Raw genomic sequence first — 19,226 nt, 5'->3', positions numbered from 1 at the left:
TAACAACCCTGTGGATCATACCCTTCTTACCTCTTACAAAAAAAGGAAGACTTTATGGGTATGTCTGTAGCACAAATCCTGGAGACTGCAAACAGGGCGTATACCCTCAGAAAGGAAGAAGAGGAAAAGAGACAAGTTAGAATGCTAGTAGCAGCAGTACAGGCTGGAGTCAGAGAAAGGCCACAAGAAGGTGGGAGAGGCAGAGGTATAAGGGGTTGTGGGCACGGGCGCCCTGGCCCACAAGAAAGACGCCTGGGACGGAACCAGTGTGCCTTATGCCGACAAGAGGGACAATGGAAGAATGAATGCCCAGAGAAACGGAGAGACTGTACTCCTGTAATGGTAGCGGAAGGACAGGAGTAGGGGTGTCAGGGGAAACGGACCACCCCACCCCCGGAACCCCAGGTAAAAATGCGGGTGGGGAACTCAGAAATTGATTTTTTGGTAGTCTTGGGGGCAGCACGGACCGCTGTAAATCAACCTCTTCAACTTCCTGTAGCGGACTCTCTCACCGTGGTGAGTGCCACGGGAAAAAAGACTCAGTGCCCAGTGTATGCTCCTGCAGAATGTGCTCTGGGAGACCGGGCTCTTTCTCACAAATTGGTCTACCTTCCAGATTGCCCAACACCCCTGCTAGGACGAGACCTGCTTTGTCGATTAGGTGCATCACTGCATTTTACCCAGGATGAAATAACCCTCACATTGCCCCCTGAAAATGCATGAATAATGACACTTGCGATTGAACCCTCGGCTATGAAGGCTCCCCCGGAGTGGAACCAGTGGGAAGACCAGGTATACCCTTTGGTATGGGCAAGGAGGGGTCCCCGGAAAAGCTACACATCAAACCCCCATTAATATCCAACTACTGCCAGGAAAAGGTCCAGTACGAATCAAGCAGTACCCAATCAAAAAGGAAGCCAGAGAGGGACTGCAAGAGACTATAGACCGTTTCCTAAAGTACGGCACACTGCGAGAGTGTCAATCAGCCTGGAACACTCCTATCTTGCCTGTACTAAAGCCTGATGGCACATATCGACTGGTGCAGGACCTAAGGGCGGTTAATGAACGGGTTAAAACTATTCATCCCCTCGTCCCAAACCCGTATACCTTGCTGGCCTCCGTTGGGGGGCAGTATACTCATTTCTCAGTTCTTGATTTGAAAGACGCTTTCTTTACGATTCCAGTTGACCCCCACTCTTAGGAGATATTCTCTTTTGAATGGGAGGATAGAAAAAGGGTTAAGAAACAACTTTGTTGGACAGTATTAGCCCAGGGATTTAAGAACTCTCCTACCCTTTTCAGCCAGTCCTTAGCTAAAGACTTGGAGGAGTGGAATAATGAGCGTGAAGTTCTCTTGTTACAATATGTGGATGATTTATTAATTGCTGCCATAGATTTAAACTCTTGCCTTAACGCCACTGTAAGCCTCCTGAACTTTATTGGACTTTGAGGATATTGAGTGGCTCGGTACCAAGCTAAGCTGTTGGAGAACCCTGAAGTGACTCTGCAAACCTGCCCCTCCCTAAACCCGGCTACTCTCTTACCTGAAACAGAAGAACAAGAGCATGATTGTCTAGACATCATAGATGCACAGTACTCCAGCCGTCCAGACCTATAGGATCAGCCACTTCTGAATGCTGATTGTGAGTGGTACACTGATGGCAGTAGCATTGTTGCAGAAGGGCAAAGGAGGGCAGGTTATGCTGTTGTGACCCTCTATGATGTTGTTGAGGCCAAGGGTTTGCCCGCCGGAACATCTGCTCAACTTGCTGAACTGGTGGCCCTGACCCGGGTGCTAGAACTGTCAAAAGGGAAACGGGTCAACATCTATTACCGACTCTAGGTATGCTTTTGGAGTACTGCATGCCCATGCTGGCCTATGGAAATAAAGGGGACTGCTGACAGCCCAAGGCTCCCCAGTGAAGTATAGACCCCAAATTCTCTGACTCCTGGAAGGTGTTCAACTTCCCTCGGCAGTGGCAGTAATGCACTATAAGGCGCATCAGAAAGAGGATCAAGACATAGCCGGGGTAACGCCCGGGCAGACAGAGAAGCTAAAAATGCTGCCACCCTGAGGACGCCGAGACCTGCTGACACCCATATGCATGCCCTCATTCCATCAGTGGGGGAGCTCCCAGATCCACAGTACTCATACAAATCAGACCCTCAAGCGTCATCTATCAAAGATCTGCCAGGAGGCCTCTCTGCGATGGCCCAATGCTTTGTCCCTTGCTCTGCTTTGCACCCGTGCCCTCCCCAAGGGAAGATTAGGGCTTAGCCTCTTTGAGATTATGTTTGGAAAGGTATGGCCTATGAACAGGACGCCAGTTCTAGCAGGGGAGTGGGAAATAGGATGTAATATTTTGTCACGGTATATGTGCTCTCTGTCTGCTGTTCTTTCTTCTCTCCATAGGTACACTAAAGACTTGCAGCCTCTTCCGCTGGATGCTCCAGTCCACTCGTTACAGCCGGGGATTTTGTGCTCGTTCGTAGCTGGAAGGATGAGCCCCTCCAAGAGAAGTGGAAAGGAGCTCACACTGTCCTACTAGTTTCCCACACAGCGGCAAAGGTTGATGGACACAAGAACTGGATTCATCACGAGACAGATTTGGCATGATCTTTCTCTCGCCGTATGGAGTGGGCCGGTTAGCCAAGCTGTATCGTCAACTTTCTGCGTTTCTTACAAAGTTTGCTAATGACACCTTAGCTATTGAAAAGAGCCTTAATTCTGAGATTTACCAACTTCGGTTGTTATCCCTTCAGAATAGACAAGCGCTAGACTATGACTTAGCTTCTCAAGGTGGAGTATGTGCCTTAATCGGTAACGAATATTGTACTTATATTCCAGAAAATTCCCAAGATATTAACAAACACATTTTGTCGGCCGAACAGGCTTTTGAGCAGTGGAAAAGTCAGGAACGTGAACCCACTGTTTTCGATTCTCTCTGGAGCTGGTTGCCCCACCTCGGAGGCCTAGGAACGGGCATCCTTCACCTCCTGGTCACCGGTGTTGTGTTGTGTTTAATTACCCTCCTCTTATTTGCGTGCTGTAATGCCCTCCTGCACAAAGTCTGTGTATCCCCCTCCCCGAGCGCTTCACTATACCCCTGCATTGAAGATCCCAGTTCCCAAACACAATCACTTTTTATCTTCAGAATATGAGAAAACTCAGCCAAAACTTTGTTGAGTATTCTCAAAGGGGGGAGTTGTTGGTGTCACTGGGCATAACCCTAGATAACTCAGAGGGATGGAAGACCACGAGTATCAGTGAAGCCCCTCCGCTCTAGGCCTAGGCGAGCCAGGGCCCCCTCCTTTCCTGAACCTTTGTAACCCTTTCTTCGGACTTTTTGTAACCTCCTGTAATACTGGAAAAACAGGATGAGTAGCAGGCAGGCTGAAACTCCCTAAAACTGTTATCTGTGGAATGCAAGGACACCGCTCAGAGAAAGAAGGAAGGAGGGAAGGGGGAGGGTGGAAGGAGGTGGGGGGGGTGGAAGTCAACTAGTGGAAAATTACTGCTGGAAGTGACCGGGGTATAAAAATACACTGTTGCAGGGCTAGGGGTGCAGGATTTGAGACCATACAGTCTCCCTTGCGCCTTTTACTTGAGCTCAAATAAACTCTGTCTGCTTCTCCCCCCAGTGTGTTTATTGGCGCAACGCACACCGGGCAACGAACCCAATTGTTGCCTCCCTCGGGCACCTTGTGCCAGCAACAAAAGGACTATAAATATTACAGCCTGAATAAAGGCTTCTTGCATCCCCTCCTTTCCCTTCCTCTAACGATGACTCAGAACTGAAAACATCTGATCTCCCTTTAAGGAACAAGTCTGGTCCAAGACGTGTAGCCAGCTCTTAAGATGTATATTACCAGTCCTAATAATACACAATTACTTGCTTGCTAAGATTATATCTAGATGCATGCTTGGAGTTAATACTATATAGTGCTCAAGAAAACTGATTTATTAAAGAACTAACTGGGTTCTCATGTGGAGAAAACTGAAGCATACTTTAAGGCAATACTGACCCTCCTGTTTGCTCGCTCTCTCTGTGAGGAAAACCAGATACCCCCTGGTTCTTAGGGCTACAGTACCAGCCTCACCCATATCAAGCACTACCTTTTTCCGTAAGTAAGGTCCCCTCTACAAGTTAAAGGCATTGTGCAATTAACTCATTAACAGGACAGTTATCTGGAGGCAGCTACATGTGCAAAGTAGCTATCATACAATAAAGAGCTCCAACCAGCAACAAAGCTAGACCTTGAAAATGCGTACTAACTTTATAGCTGGTTGGTATTCAGCTTTAATTTGCACATGAGCTGACTAGGCTCCCAGCTGCAGGGGTGCACCATACCAGCATAAAACTCCCAAGCCCTAGGGATAGCAGCAGCTGTGATCTTCCAGCCCCAAGGCATTCCCACACTCCAGTGCCCAAGAAGAGGATTTCCTAGGGCTGAGGAGTGCAGGAAACCCCCAGGGCTGAAGGATTACTGCATGGGTGATCCCCTTGCCTCAGGGGAGTAGAAAACCCCTGGGTTCAGAGGTTCACAGTGATTCTCTAGCTCCAGGGGTTTCCCACACCCCATGGGGCAGGGGGAGAGGGAATGGCTCCTGTGGTGGTCCTCCAGCCCTGCAGATTTCCTGCACCTCTGGGGTAAAGACACTGCCACAACAGTGATTCTATAGCCCCAGGGTTTTCATGCATCCCTGGAGCAGGGAGATTGCTGCAGCAGAGATCCTCCAACCTGTCAGGTGCATGTGTACCTCCACAGCTGAGCCCTTCAGCTGGGTTGAGTGGGCCTCCCAACCACGAGAGCTTGCTTCTTGCTGGTACAGGGGGAGCCCCAACAATAAGGCACAATGTGATCTAATGCACAATTATGCGTCTTTACATGCATGTGTAGAGAGGGCCTAAGATACTCTTTAATACAAACAGAGGTGATGGAATCTGGCCCTTGTCTTTAAAATCTGTACTTGGGTGCTAGGTAACAAAGCACTTTAACAGTGTGCTGTTTCTTGTCAATAGCCAAAAAAGCCAGCAGGACTTTGATCTACCAGCAGAACAGGACTTTGATCTACCATTCACTATTTCTGCTAGCATGAAACACTATCAGAAGGTACATCATAGAGATCTCTCTCTCCCATACAACTGTAATTTATCCATGAGGCTCAGACACTTACTTTATTTCTATCTCCATCTCCACAGAATGGAGTATGGGAAATAAACATCAAGGTACCACACTGATCTGGGTCATAACATAGGGGAACATGACAGACATTCCCAAAATCTCCCTCGCCTTTGGAGAACAGGTTGAAGTTTAGAGAAGCTGCAGGATTTGGAACATAAACCAAATATAATTGGGATTATTATGGAATTAGCATCATCTTCTTTGAAGGATGAATACAAAACCAGTAACAAAAGGTAACAACCACATATAGTACCATAGAGTTACTGAAGCTAGCTCAAGGACCAGAAGCAATATCACAGCAATATAATGATATATTCTCCTCTTGCTAATATCACCTGTTCACTTCAAGCAGAAAATCTCTACACGGTACTGTAATTTACAAAATGTAAAGAGTGTGTTTCATAGTTGGTAGGGTTGGAAGGGACGTGAGCAGATCATCAAGTCCGACCCCCTGACATGGCAGGAAAAAGTACTGGAGTCAAATGACCCCACCAAGGTGACTGTCTAGCCTTGTCTTAAAGACCCCCAAGGTAGGAGCCAGCACCACTTCACTTGGAAGTTGGTTCCAGATCCTAGCCATCCTGATAGTGAAGTAGCATCTCCTGATGTCTAGTCTGAATTTACTCTCTGCCAGCTTGTGACCGTTATTTCTAGTCACTCCTGGTAGTGCTCGGAGGAACAGGGACTCCCCCCATGCCTGCTGGTCCCCTCTGACTAGTTTGTAAATGGCCACTAGATCCCTCAGCCTTCTCTTCTGGAGGCTGAACAGGTTCAGGTCCCTTAGCCTCTCCTTGTAGGGCCTGCCCTGCCGCCCCCTGATCATGTGACCCTCTCCATGTTGTCCACATCCCTCCTGAAGTGCGGTGCCCAGAACTGGATGCAGTACTCCAACTGCGGCCTGACCAGTGTTGCATAGTGGGGGAGGATCACCTCCTTGGACCTGCTCGAGATGCATCTGTGGATGCATGACAAGGTATGGTTGGCCTTCCTGACTGCATCCCCACACTGCCAGCCCACGTTCACCTTGGCATCAATAGTGACTCCAAGATCCTTTTCTGCCTCTGCACTGACAAGAAGGGAGTTCCCCAGCCTGTAGGTATGCTACTGGTTCTTCCTCCCCACGGGCATCACCTTGCACTTGTCAGTATTGAAACCCATCCTGTTCTCATGCGCCCATCCCTGTAACCTGTCTAGGTCCGATTGCAGCCTATTGCTCCCGTCTAGCATGCCCACGTCCCTCCACATCTTAGTGTCATCAGCAAATTTGAATAGGGTGCTTTTTACCCCATCATCCAAGTCACTGACGAAGATGTTGAACAGTGCGGGCCCAAGGACCAAGCCTTGGGGGACCCCACTGCCCACATCCCTCCATGTCGAAAATGACCCATCCACCACCACTCTCTGGGTGCGGCCCTCCAGCCAGTTAGTGACCCATTTGACTGTGCAGGTGTCAACACCACAGTGCCCTAGTTTTTTAATGAGAATGGGGTGAGAGACAGTGTCGAAGGCCTTCCTAAAGTTCAGAAAGACTACTTCCACTGCTACCCCTGCATCTAAGAATTTTGTGACCTGGTCATAGAAGGCCACCAGGTTGGTCTGACAGGACCTGCCTCTATTGAACCCATGTTGGTTGCTCCTAAGCATAACCTCCCCTGCTGGCTCCTTGTGGACATGTGCCAGAATAATTCTCTCAAAAAACTTACCCAGGAGGATTGAGGTAAGACTAACTGGTGTATAGCTTCTGGGGTTCTCCTTCCTCCCTTTTTTGAAGATGGGAACCACATTGGCCCTCTTCCAGTTCTCTGGCATCACACCAGAGCACCATGAGTGCTCGTAAAGCCGTGCCAGGGGTCCCGCAATGACCTCAGCCAATTCCCTCAGTACTCTGGGGTGGAGTTCGTCCAGACCAGCTGATTTAGATACGTCCAGTCCCTCCAGAAGTTCCCTGATTAGATCCTCACTGACCCTTGGCCTGGGTGCGCCTCCCCTGGGGCCTGAGGGGGTCCCGGTGGGGGTGCTGATCCAGTTCCTGCTCAGGAAAATGGAGGCAAAGAAGTTGTTAAATAGGTTAGCTTTGTCGTCCGGTGTGACAACCAGATTTCCTAGCGTGTCTTGCAGGGGCCCCACATTACCTGGTACCTTCTTTTTTCCCCCTATGTATTTAAAAAAGGACTTCTTGTTGTCCTTGATCCAGGTAGCTAGTCCCAGTCCCATCTCCGCCTTCGCCTTCCTGACTGCCCCCCTGCAGCCCCGAGCAACTGCAGTATAGTCCTCCCTGGTGATGGCCCCTCCCTTCCATTGGGTGTATGCCTCCACTTTAGCTAGGAGATGTTCCCAGATACTTTTGGTGAGCCATGGGGGCTTTTGCACCCTCCTGCCCCCTTTGATCCGTATTGGGATTACTTCCCTTTGGGCTTGGAGGATCGTCTCCTTAAGGAGCGACACTCTTCTTGGACACCCGACTCCCCGCCCCTCTGCAAGCTCAGTGGCTCCCCGACTATTCTCCTTAGCTCATTGAAGTCCACCCTCCTGAAGTCTAGGGCTCCTGCCTTGCTGCAGACCTTTGCCACCTTGCACTGGATGGTGAATTCCAGCAGGCGATGATCACTGTCATCCAGGTGGTCGAGCACCTGCACTCCCCATACCAGGACATCGCCCGTGGCCAGCACCAGGTCCAAGAGGCTGTCTCCCCTGGTGGGGCTGTGCACCTCCTGGGTTAGATGGAGGTCCTGCATTTCGGCTAGGAACCCATGTGAGCGGTCAGACCTGGCTGACTGCTCTTCCCTGCAGATGTCTGGAAAGTTCAGGTCACCATGATGACTGCATCTTTTGACCTAACTACCTCCGGGAGCTGACTTAAGAATTCCCAGTCTAGCTCTTCCCCTTGGTTGGGTGGTCTCTAGTAGACCCCCACCATCAAGTCCCTTTCCTTTCTACTACCTTGTATTCTAACCCAGATCACTTCAGTGTATCTTTCTTTATTTGGATTTCTCTTTTTCTTGGAGAAGGAGAAAAATAACAAGTTTGAGGAAGGAAAAACTGTCCATTCATTAGAAGAGGTCAGGATTTTTTTGACAATTTTTAAAAAAAGGCCTATTTGTGAAAATGAAACTTTCCATGAAAACATCCTGTATACAATCTCTTGAGAGACAGCGAGCCTCATGCAAGAACAACTAATATGGTGGTGGTCTGGGCACAAATTTGGAAGACCTATGATCAAGTCCTTGCTCTCAATCAAACAGAGTATGGACTTGAACTAGAGGTTTCCATGTGCCAACTGAGTGTCCTCAGCAGCAGAACATGGAGTGCTCTCTGTTTCTATTTACTTCTCTGTGCTTTTCATAACATTTTTCATAGAATAATAGAAGTAGGGTCAGAAGGGACCTTGTAGATCTTCAAGTCCGACCCTCTGCCTGGGCAGGAGAAAAACTGGGCTCAAATGACTCCAGCCAGGTAGGCATCAAGCCTCTTCTTAAAGATCCCCAGGGTAGGAGCCAGCACCACTTCCCTTGGAAGTTGGTTCCAGATCCTAGCCGCCCTAACTGTGAAGTAGTTCTTACAGATGTCTAATCTAAACCTACTCTCCAACAACTTGTGGCCGTTATTCCTTGTTAGCCAGGGGGCACTAGGGGAAACAAGGTCTCTCCCAAACCCTTCTGGTCCCCCCTAGTGAGTTTATAGATGGTCACCAGGCCCCCCTCAGCCTTCTCTTGTGAAGGCTGAACAGGTTCAGGTCCCGCAGTCTCTCATTGTAGGGTCTGCCCTGTTGCCCCCGGATCATGCGAGTGGCCCTGCTCTGGACCCTCTCAATGTTGCCCACATCCCTCCTGAAGTGAGGCACACAGAACTGGACACAGTACTCCAGCTGTGGCCTGACCAGTGTCGTGTAGAGGGGGAGGATCACCTCCTTGGCCCTACTTGAGAGGCACCTGTGGATGCACGACAAGGTCTGGTTAGCCCTTCCAACCGTTACCTCACATTGTCGGCCCATGTTCATCTTGGAGTCAATAATGACTCCAAGATCCCTTTCTGCCTCCGTGTTCTCAAGTAGGGAGTTTCCCATCTTATAAGTGTGCTGCTGGTTACTACTGCCCAAATGCAGCACCCTGCACTTGTCAGTATTGAAACGCATCCTGTTTTTGTTAGCCCACCCCTATAACCTATCCAGGTCTTGCTGCAGTCTTTCCCTCCCTACTAGCATGCTCAACTCACCCCAGTTTTTGGTATCATCAGCAAATTTAAATAGGTTTCAATTTTTTGAAAATTCCTGTCCCTTTACAGTTCATCATAAAAAAAGTTTCTACAAAAATGGTAGACAGAAGTGAGTGGAATAAAAATATCTTTTGGTTGAAATGATGCCTTGGCTTAAGGGAAATTCTAGTTTCCAAAACCATTTTTTTGCCCACTTTTGGAAGGAAACCATAGCTATGGACTTGGTCTATGCATGCCACTTAATAAGCAGAACTTGTGCTTTCACCAATTCAAAAGCATAAAATAAAGAACTGTGTTCATGTCCATGAGGCATCTATCACTAAAAAAAGAACAAAAGCTTATTACTACATCACTTCACCTCTTCTTTACAAAACAACAGTGAGTCAACCCTTAAGGTACAGTTAACTTTTGAGCTGCAGGAGTAATGAGTCTACTGTTGTTACACAATAGAAAGATGCATTATTGTTTTGGTTTAACAGTGGCAACAATAATGATGATGATGAAGAAAAAGGAAGATGTGAGGGTTATTTACTACGCCAATTTTATCTTCCTTTGATAAATATAACAAAGGGGGTGGCAATCAGGGGTTGATGATCTGGCTCTAGAGGCATAAGTTGCAACCCCCTATAGACATCAGACTCCAAGGGTGAGGATTTAGAACATGCCACTCAAACTTTCTGATATAGAATGACTGAAGATATGGGATATGTACTGAATTCCACATATATCAGTGCAACAACATCATTTTCCATAAGGTGTCAGCAAAACTATCTGAACACATTGGCAATACTTTAACAAATGCTTTTCTCTTGCTGCTAAGCAACTGCAGAGGAATTAGTTTCATAAGTGTGACTTAAAAACAATTTTCATCATTTATTATTGCAGCTACTCAATACTCTACTAAGAATAACATTACTGCTTGAAATGTGTCCTCTCTCAAACCTCCATCAATCTCTCACATACATACTGCTTGAACAACAGTTGCTCCCTGTCTCGCTTTGATCCTCCCATCATTTTTCAAAATTCAAATGATCACCAATTACACAGGTCTGTTAACCAAATACCCTTGTTATTTAAAATAAATTCACAATAAAAATTGTATAATGAAGAGTATTCAACCTTAGCAAAAATCTATTAGGACACCAAGATATTTAAAACTAAGTCATATTATTTTTTAGGAAGGGAACATGATCTGTTTTACAGGAGGAAAATAAGTTGCTTGTACTGTGATACCAAATCATTTTTTTAAATGATAATTTTGTCTTATTATATTAAACATTTCAGTTCTCCCCTCTTCCCTAAAAACACTTTAGATTATGTCTTTAAAGAGAAAACCACTTTTCCTCAAAGGTGTCCAGGGAAGTACAAGACACATGATTAGGATTATATAAAGGATTCTTTACAGGGATAAAGTATGATCAGGAATACAATTATCCCTTGGAATTGTAGAGAATAAGGACTTTGATTCTGAATTATGTTGTCTGATAAAACCACAGTTCCTTGGCATTCACAGTAATCCTTCTCACTGAAGGTACTGTATCAAAATAAAAGACCCGATCCTTCAACCCTTATTCATGCATGTAGTTCCATTTAAATTGAGGCAACTACTCAATTGAATAAAGATGGTATGATTGGCCACAATATTATGCCTAGATTATCAAGCTGGAATAAAAGCATCAAGGATTTGAATATAATTAAACATAAATTTGCCACCTATTTAATTTTTTTATCTAATTAAGTTATTAGCAAAACTAGTCTAAAATAAAATAAGAAAACAAGTCAGTATGTGTACTATGGGAATAACATCCACATTGTGATAAAGTATCTGAAGTCACGTCAGCTAGCTGTTATGCATACCTTGCAATAATATGATTAGAGTGCAGTAGTAGATAATAGTGTATCTAGCATAGTGCAATAGAAAATACACTCCTAAAAGCAATGACAAAATGTGACAAATCCACACAGTGCCACAAAGTTATTTAAGTTAGCTCAGATACTTGTACTCTTGATGTTAATTAACAGAGGTACTAGAAATTATATAATAATAATATTTTCTTTACTTTTCATTCACATACTCTACCTTCTCAAAAATCAGGATGTCCTTCTGTGTATTCCCCACTGCTCTCTATACCACCAATCTGAGCCTCTTTGATCCACCCTATTAAAAGTTCTGTCATTTTCACTTAAATCAATCTGACTGAAATTTTAAACTCCTTGAGGCTAGAAACACCAGACCAAATTAATCCCATGTGTAATTTCATTAGCTTCAAAGAAGCCATAGGGATACTTCTGGACCAATATTTGATTTGCCAATACCAAAATATAAAAAAAGGAAAATGAACATTAAAGAAATATCATGGTTGCAAATTCAAGCACTCAGAAGTTAGAAACATTGAGATGAAGGTTGTCTGTACCTGTGATATATCATAGGATACGATATGACAGGATGGGTCATAGTTAAACATCTGAAGCAGGTACCTTTTTAAAACAAATTGTATAAGATCTTGTAATTAACTGAAGATTTTTGGGAAGAGATTCATAGGTTAAAAAAAGAAAAAAAAATGTATGTGCCCTTACCTTCCGTTAAAAGTCAACGAGAGTTTGGCACCCAAATCCCATTTTTAAAATAAGAATTTGAAAAATAAACCCAGAAATTCTATCCTAGGGAATGGTACTAACACTGCATGATTAGCAGGACAGAATCCAGGACTCTGCAGGCTTCTCTCACTGCTTGAGCTAATAGAGTAATGGCTGGTGGTTACGCAGCACAGCTGTGAGCACAGTTTTGCCACAAGCATTCTTAAAGGCAGTCTGACAAAACAGATGACAATTGTCATAATAGAAGCCTGAACAAAGATATGAACTGTATCTTCCTCTCACCTAGAGTAGAGCTAAGATGCCGTGTTCACTATAAGAGTTTTATAGTGTACAGAATTATAATATCAATCAGTAGAAGAGCAGAGAGTGGTATTCATGGTGGGCTCTGTTGTACCTTACTTTAAGGCACAGTGGACAATATCTGACTGCTCATTCAGAATTTTAGCTCAACCTCCTACCACATTTATTTGCATGCCATATGTCCCCTTTTCCCAAAAATCAGCCCTCCAAAATTGAGGTTCATACCTTAAGCAGGAAAGCTGCTTTTCTTTGCTGAAACTGAAGCATGGAGATGCTTTCCTATAATGGCTGCCACTTCTCTTCAGGTGAGCAGACAGATGAGTAGCCACAAGCTTTTGAAAGGGCTGAAGCTTTTGCCTGAAGCAGCCAGAAAGCTATCTGAGGGCAAGTGAGCTGCTGCATATAGTCAGCTTTTGGCTAGGACTCTGGGAAAATATTTTTTCTATATTTTGCTTTCAAAAAAAGAAGTGAGGTGTGTGGATGTAAGAAAATATGGTACGTAGAAGCAATAAGTAGTATGTGTAGGAGTCAAGAACAGACTTGGTAAACTTCTACGGTACTTCAGTAGTGCTCCTGAGGAGGGATTCTCATGAGCATAGCTTGCCCACCTGCTCCTACTCACACAAACGTGAAACCTGGAACTGTGGTAGTGATGCCATGCTGTGGGAGTCCCCTAATACAGCTTCCTTCACGATCTCTGTCCTTGGCATGCTGGAGAGTGGTCAGAGACACTACAGGCAGTCCTTGACTTACAACGTTTCAAGTTACAACATTTTGCACTTACAATGTTTATTGTACAGCCTGTTTCAACTTTCTGATGTCAGTTTTGACTTTACAACGCTTGATCCAGCGCGACGCCATGCCAGTGAACAAGTTTTCTCTGTCACCCATCTCCCTGGAGAACATCTGTCAAACTTCCTTGGGCACTTTCTTTAAGAAAGCAGACAAGACTCCAGAAAAACCTACAGCTAAGACTCCTGAGAAGACTCCAGACAAGAACCCTTCAAAAAGTCCGGCGAAGTCACCTCAAAGAAGTCCTTCCAAATCAATATGATTGCTATTTACAATATAAATACATTAATGTAGCTATATTACTCATCTATAATTTACTGAGTACAAAATTCTAGATTATTTTTGGTGAAAAAAGGCATCAGGCCTTGGTTCAGGAACCAATCTCCCATTCCTAACATTGTTTCCTATGGGAAAATCGGTTCCGAGTTACAATGTTTTGACTTAAGATGCAGTTTTCAGGAACCAATTGTGTCCTAAGTCTGAGGACTGACTGTACTATATTTTAAAGTTTGGGAAGTGAGAAGAGCAGCAGATGGGCAGGACATGTTTAGGAGCATCTGTCCTAACAAGATCAACACAAGCAGTGCAGACATAACCTTTGTGAATTATATTTGGAAGGAGCTCGGGAAAGTTGAGTCATGATCAATACAAGTGGAACCTTGAAGGAAAGCCCATCTAAACAAGCTATATTTGTATCAGGTTATTTTCAGAAGCTTCTACCATGTCCAATTCCCAGTGGATTTTCACTCCCTCAGTCTCATGGCTATCTCTTTAATTCATTTCAAATTCTCACTCCAAAATACAGGGTCACTAGAAATGCTTGAAGGGCTGCTGTATGTTTTTTAACCCTGGCAAAAATAGCCATTTCCCACTAATAATTCTTGAATCATCTTCACTTCAAAGAAACTGAGACAGGCAGAGAGTAAGCATAAAAGACATCAGTCATAATGAACAAAGCAGAACAAAATTATAACCAATAGAAGGCAGGTGTTTAAAATGGAAAGTGAGAGACAATCTTAATAACAGGTGTTGTTTCTGGCACAACCTCTAATATTACAAATGTAATATCAAGTACATTTATACATAAAATTTTATTCAGTGAGGAATGTTTTAGGGTTTTCTCTTATAAGCATTGTATTCAAAGATTTAAAAGGCACTGAGAGAGCTTGAGCCATTAAGTTTTGGCTAAAATAATAAACATAGAGGTGAAAGAGCACCAAGATTCCTGGGCCACTGACTCCAGTCCCCTATATTTGCAGACAACCATTTATCCAAAGGGTCCAAAAGATCATCCACTCCATCCCCTCACACACACACAGCACAGCTACAATGCACTTTATGAAAAAACCCTAGAACATGACACATGTAAAGATCATGGGGAGATAAGGGTGTCGCCAATGCTTTGGCTACTGCAGTGGTAAGGAATTCATTGGGTTAATAAATGCTCAGATGATTGATCCTAAGAACAGGACCACTCCCTACGCCTGACTTGAGAGTAAGGCAAAAAAAGCCCTGTCGGTCCCTGGTCAATCTGACACTACGGTAAAAATTCCTGAGAGTTTTCCAAATACCAGCCAGAGCAGTAGGAAACCATAGCTAAACCTACCCACTTATAGCTGTGGTCAATATCTAATCATGCTTCAGAAGGTGTGTAGCAGTTCATATTCCTTGTCCTATATTTATAAACTTTTCAGAATGAAATAATTATAAGATCAAGAAATAACTGCCCTCCAAATTTACATAGCCAAAAATCAGACTAAATTACATTTCAGTTCAACAGTTTCTACCAATAGGTGGTGCCAGTAATTTCTACATCAACTGAACAGATATTCCTACCCTCAGCTGTTAGCAGAATCTGACTTCAAATGTAAATAGCTGCTCATTGACAAACTAAGACATTACCCATTTTGATGAAGGTTTTGGTTTAGCATTGCTGGCTACAGAGCCATAGCGACAGCTTCTAAAATAAGAACAATATGCATCTTTTTGACCTGGACAGTAGGAAGTACTAAAAACAAGGTGGGGGCCCCCATGCTCCCTCCCTTAAACATGCTGTAGAATTTTAATAGTTGGTTACTTACAATCCAAAAGCAGCCGTGTATTTGACCAGGCAATATTGCCAGTTAGATATACACCCATTTACATCAGCTGATGATCTAGTGTTACATGTGACTATTACACTATCCACCTCGAAACTTGATTTTAAGCAGGACTTAACAGCTGTGTGGCACTCTTCAGAATAAAAGTAAATATTCAGTGATATGATTTTAGCTAAGCTGCACTGGAAAGGGAAGATGTGCACATACTGTGGCACTATTTAAGTGTGTTGCTATAAATACAACAGTTAAAAAGTACTCATTCTTGGTTTATGGAAATGTAATAGCAAAAATTGTTCTCTCGTAGAAAGATTTAGTTTCTTAACAACTTTTACACCACATAAAGAATACAACATCATTTTCTGGAACACATCATACTCACCAGCATTGGAGCCTGTCAGGTTGTAACGAGCATTTAGCTTTTTGATGATGTTTTCATGGATCTGATACCAGTCACTCTCTGTGTTGCACCTATGAAAATAGTAATGTTCTTAAATCTGAAATGAGAACTCATATTTATCAGAACTGCTGTACCAAACTCAACAGGCCTTTTCAAAGAAATCTTTGTTCACCAAACTAATAGCTCTTTGAGATGTATCTAAACCAATGGGCCAACACTTGCTACAATGTGGGCTGAGGGGAGGTAGTATGACAATGCTCATACTCACTTACTGAGAATAGCACAGTGGGAATTCTTGTTTTGCATGGGAATATGTGAGAGAAAGGGATTAGAGGTGATAACCAATGACAGCTGATGCCAAGTCACTCAGCTATATACATTTCTACTTTGGCTCTAATTTAAAGTGACACCTATGGCTAGGGATCTCTGGAATTTTCACCAGAAGTGCACGGTGCTGTGGCTTCTTTAATCCTGGAGTTTCCCCCATCACTTGCCGCTTACATCTGATGGCTCGGAGGTTAAAACCACAGCGGTTTTTGCCTCCCATTCATAAGGACCAGGTGGCAAGCAGTGAGCAAGGGAGCGTGTAAGGAAAACTCCAAGATTAAAGAAGCTGCCATGCCCCACACTCCCCACAAAAATTCTGGAGACCCCTACCTATGACCACTGAAAAAGGAACAGAAGGCAGGATATGGACACACACAACACTTTGAATGATCTGAATGCAGGCTAAACCTGAAGCAGACAGACATACAAGCCTGCTATCCTGATTTAAAGTCACCTGGAACAGTTCAAAAGTGTATCTGGAAAATTAAGTATTCTTCTGAACTACTTCAGTGATATGTACGGACACCAAGAGTTCTGTGACACTGGTCTGGTCAGTCCTCCATGCATCCTATACTGTATTGCTTTTCCTTCCTCCCCCAGTGCTATAGCTGGCCACTCTGGTAAGTAGCCAGAAGTCTATCACCTGCTTTTTGCTGTTCTGTTGGTACTTTTTAATCAACAAGCTTCCTTGCACTACTTGTTCAATAACAGCTATCTTCCTAATGACCAGCTGTGTCCTCACTCTCTACTCAGCTGAAGACCCTCACCTTCTTCCCTAGGAAGGGGAAGTGCAGACTTTGGCCATCTGCAAGATATTCAAATCTACTGAGCTCATGTTGAGGAAACAAGAGAAAGCAGAAAAGTGATGGCTCCCAGCCACAGGTCACCCACCCTCTAGGACTCCCAAAGCATGAGTGCAAGCACTTCCCCAACACTACCCCACTGCAAGCCATGCTGGGCTGGGTGCTCAGTTTCACCCCAAGTTCCCAATCAGTGACATTTTGAAATAGTTCGATTGTTATGTGCATCTAGCCTCTATCAACGCAGAGGGTGGAAACAGGATGTTAAAGAAAGGTGTTCTTTAATTAAAAGGCAAACAAACCTGTGTGCTAAGACACTAAGATGGTTATTTAAAATAGGCAGTTACCTATAGGAGGTAGCCATTATAGAGCAAATTACACCGCATGGTAAATGCAAAAGCTCTCACCACAAACTCCAAATTACAATGTTTTCAATGGCTTTTAATTAAAAGTATTAGAATGCTACTACCTGAGCATGACCAATCTCTGTATCATTATTTAGATTCAAATTAGTCATTCTATAAAATCCACCAAATTTGCAGGTCTGAGACCACTTTTTTCTGTCACCAAAAGACTCCAGAAGCAGAATGTAATGGATGATATATATATATTTAACACTATGGCATCCAGCAGAACACTTTAATCTAGTATGCCAAGAAATTTAAGTCAAATTAAACTTAGCCCACCTTCCCACCATCACCGTGAATTGCCTTCAGTACCACTGCTTCTGAAGGTGGTAAGTCAGCACAGTGGGCACAGCATGCCTATTAAAGACTTAAGTACCATCAAAACTCAAGTACTAATCCTGAATGGTACAGGTGTCCCTAATGTGCATGGCTACCGCATCTCAATGTTACACCCATGGAATAGATCATGCCACAGAATATTTCTTAACAACTTGAGCCCAAGGTCAACAGAGAGTTATATGTTCTGTGTCACTGCATCTAGGAAATTGAACTTTCTTCCAATCTACTATAAGCCAAAATCTCATCTGCTATTTAATAAACCCATTCACTTAAAATAATAACATTTGGAGTGAATTTTTTGATTTTCCAGTCTCCTGTAGTAACTGCCTTGTTAACCTTATATACTTCTTTTTGCTGTTCCAGTTATGTAATTGTTTTGTTTCATTACAGATAACTGATTGCTCTGCCTGCTTTTTTTCAGGAATTATAGAAGTACCCATTTACCATTTGGATATAGTGAGACATTTAAGCAAGACCTGAAAAGCACTGCTTTTTGTTATAATGAGGCAAACAAAGGCATAAAGACATGACATATGCTTAAACACAAAAATATACATTTTGAAAGTGCATTAATTCTGTGAACAAATAGGAAGGTGTATTTATTTTAACCTGTAGGTTGTAACAGAAGGTTCCAAACATTCTATTTCTTTATATTACTGTGACAAAAAAAGCAACCATGAGGCTGTAAAAATGTGCCTATACCTATCTTGTTGAATACACGGGTAGTCCCACTGACTACTTGTGTGAATAAAATTAAGCATGTGTGAAAGCACTGGGGGGAAAAAGGGGGACTTAATTTGCTTGTTACTATTTCACAGCACAATAATCAATTCCTAATAAATACAGCTCAATATTTCATAGTGAGTTTGTTATGACTGGTGAGACTGATTTTAGTGTTTTATAATTATGGCTCCAACTCTCTGCAGACTCTTCAAAGTGAACTCCTAAACCCCAGCTGACTTTAAAAGGAATCTGCAAAAATCATATAGGCATGTCCAATTATGGATCTGGACCTTTGATTTTATGAGAGCTGAGAGTGAAGTTATCCAGGCACTTGTAAAATATACCACAAGAAAAAAAGAGAAAGTTTTAAAACCTTTTCAGATCAGGAAACTAGGAAGGATGCAATTTTTATTTTCAAGAAATATATTAAAACCACTGTCATGTATTAATAAGTTAATTACTATAAACCAAGTTCTCTTATACTCAAGATTATTTTTCAAACTCAAATTTTAGTCGTATCTTTATTTCCCTAATTTTCACACAGTTTCATGAGCGCTTTGGTGTAATTTTATTTAAAGGCTTAACTACTGTGGCAAGAGCAGCAGCTACTATAATTAGGGTTGCAGAAGTATTGCTATACTAATAACCCTTTTTCAGTACCTTTCAAAACTTTCTAGTACTTGCACCTTTTGTGCTGACATTTTCTAAGTTTAATTATCTGCTCAAATTTAAATCATTTTGGAAATATGAAACAAAAATAATTCAGCTACTTTTGGAGCACAAGAAGAGTGAAAGGTAAAAGCACATGACCTATTATAAAAAAATACTGCCTTAGTATTGACAAACGTAGGGCTAGAAATAGTAGTTGACAGGGAAAAGAAATGTATGTAAAATAATAATTATGAACATATGAAAATCACATTCTAGGGAAGCAAAACATATTTTGCAGGTAGCTCTTGCTAAGCTTATAAAGTGCACTACTAAAGCTGGCCATGCTGTTAGCTATATACTTTGCTTGGCTGCACAGGAAAAGTGAAGGAATGCA

At 43.2% G+C, this 19,226-nt stretch overlaps 1 protein-coding gene across 2 annotated transcripts in view; it reads right to left on the bottom strand.

Annotated features, from left to right (window-relative positions):
- DOCK4 (dedicator of cytokinesis 4) overlaps window positions 1–19,226 on the bottom strand; it is a 423,704-nt gene that overhangs the window by 172,654 nt on the left and 231,824 nt on the right. For both annotated transcript variants that reach the window (XM_090042292.1, XM_090042293.1), the window contains exon 12: window positions 15,568–15,656. In XM_090042292.1, the coding sequence (XP_089898418.1) occupies window positions 15,568–15,656 (89 nt within the window). The remainder of the gene's footprint in view (window positions 1–15,567; window positions 15,657–19,226) is intronic.

The sequence above is a fragment of the Crocodylus siamensis genome, chromosome 4, assembly GCF_052110815.1.
Source record: "Crocodylus siamensis isolate JL-2025a chromosome 4, ASM5211081v1, whole genome shotgun sequence".
Classification (NCBI taxonomy): Eukaryota; Metazoa; Chordata; order Crocodylia; family Crocodylidae; genus Crocodylus; species Crocodylus siamensis.
This window is presented reverse-complemented; position numbering and strand designations above follow the sequence as displayed.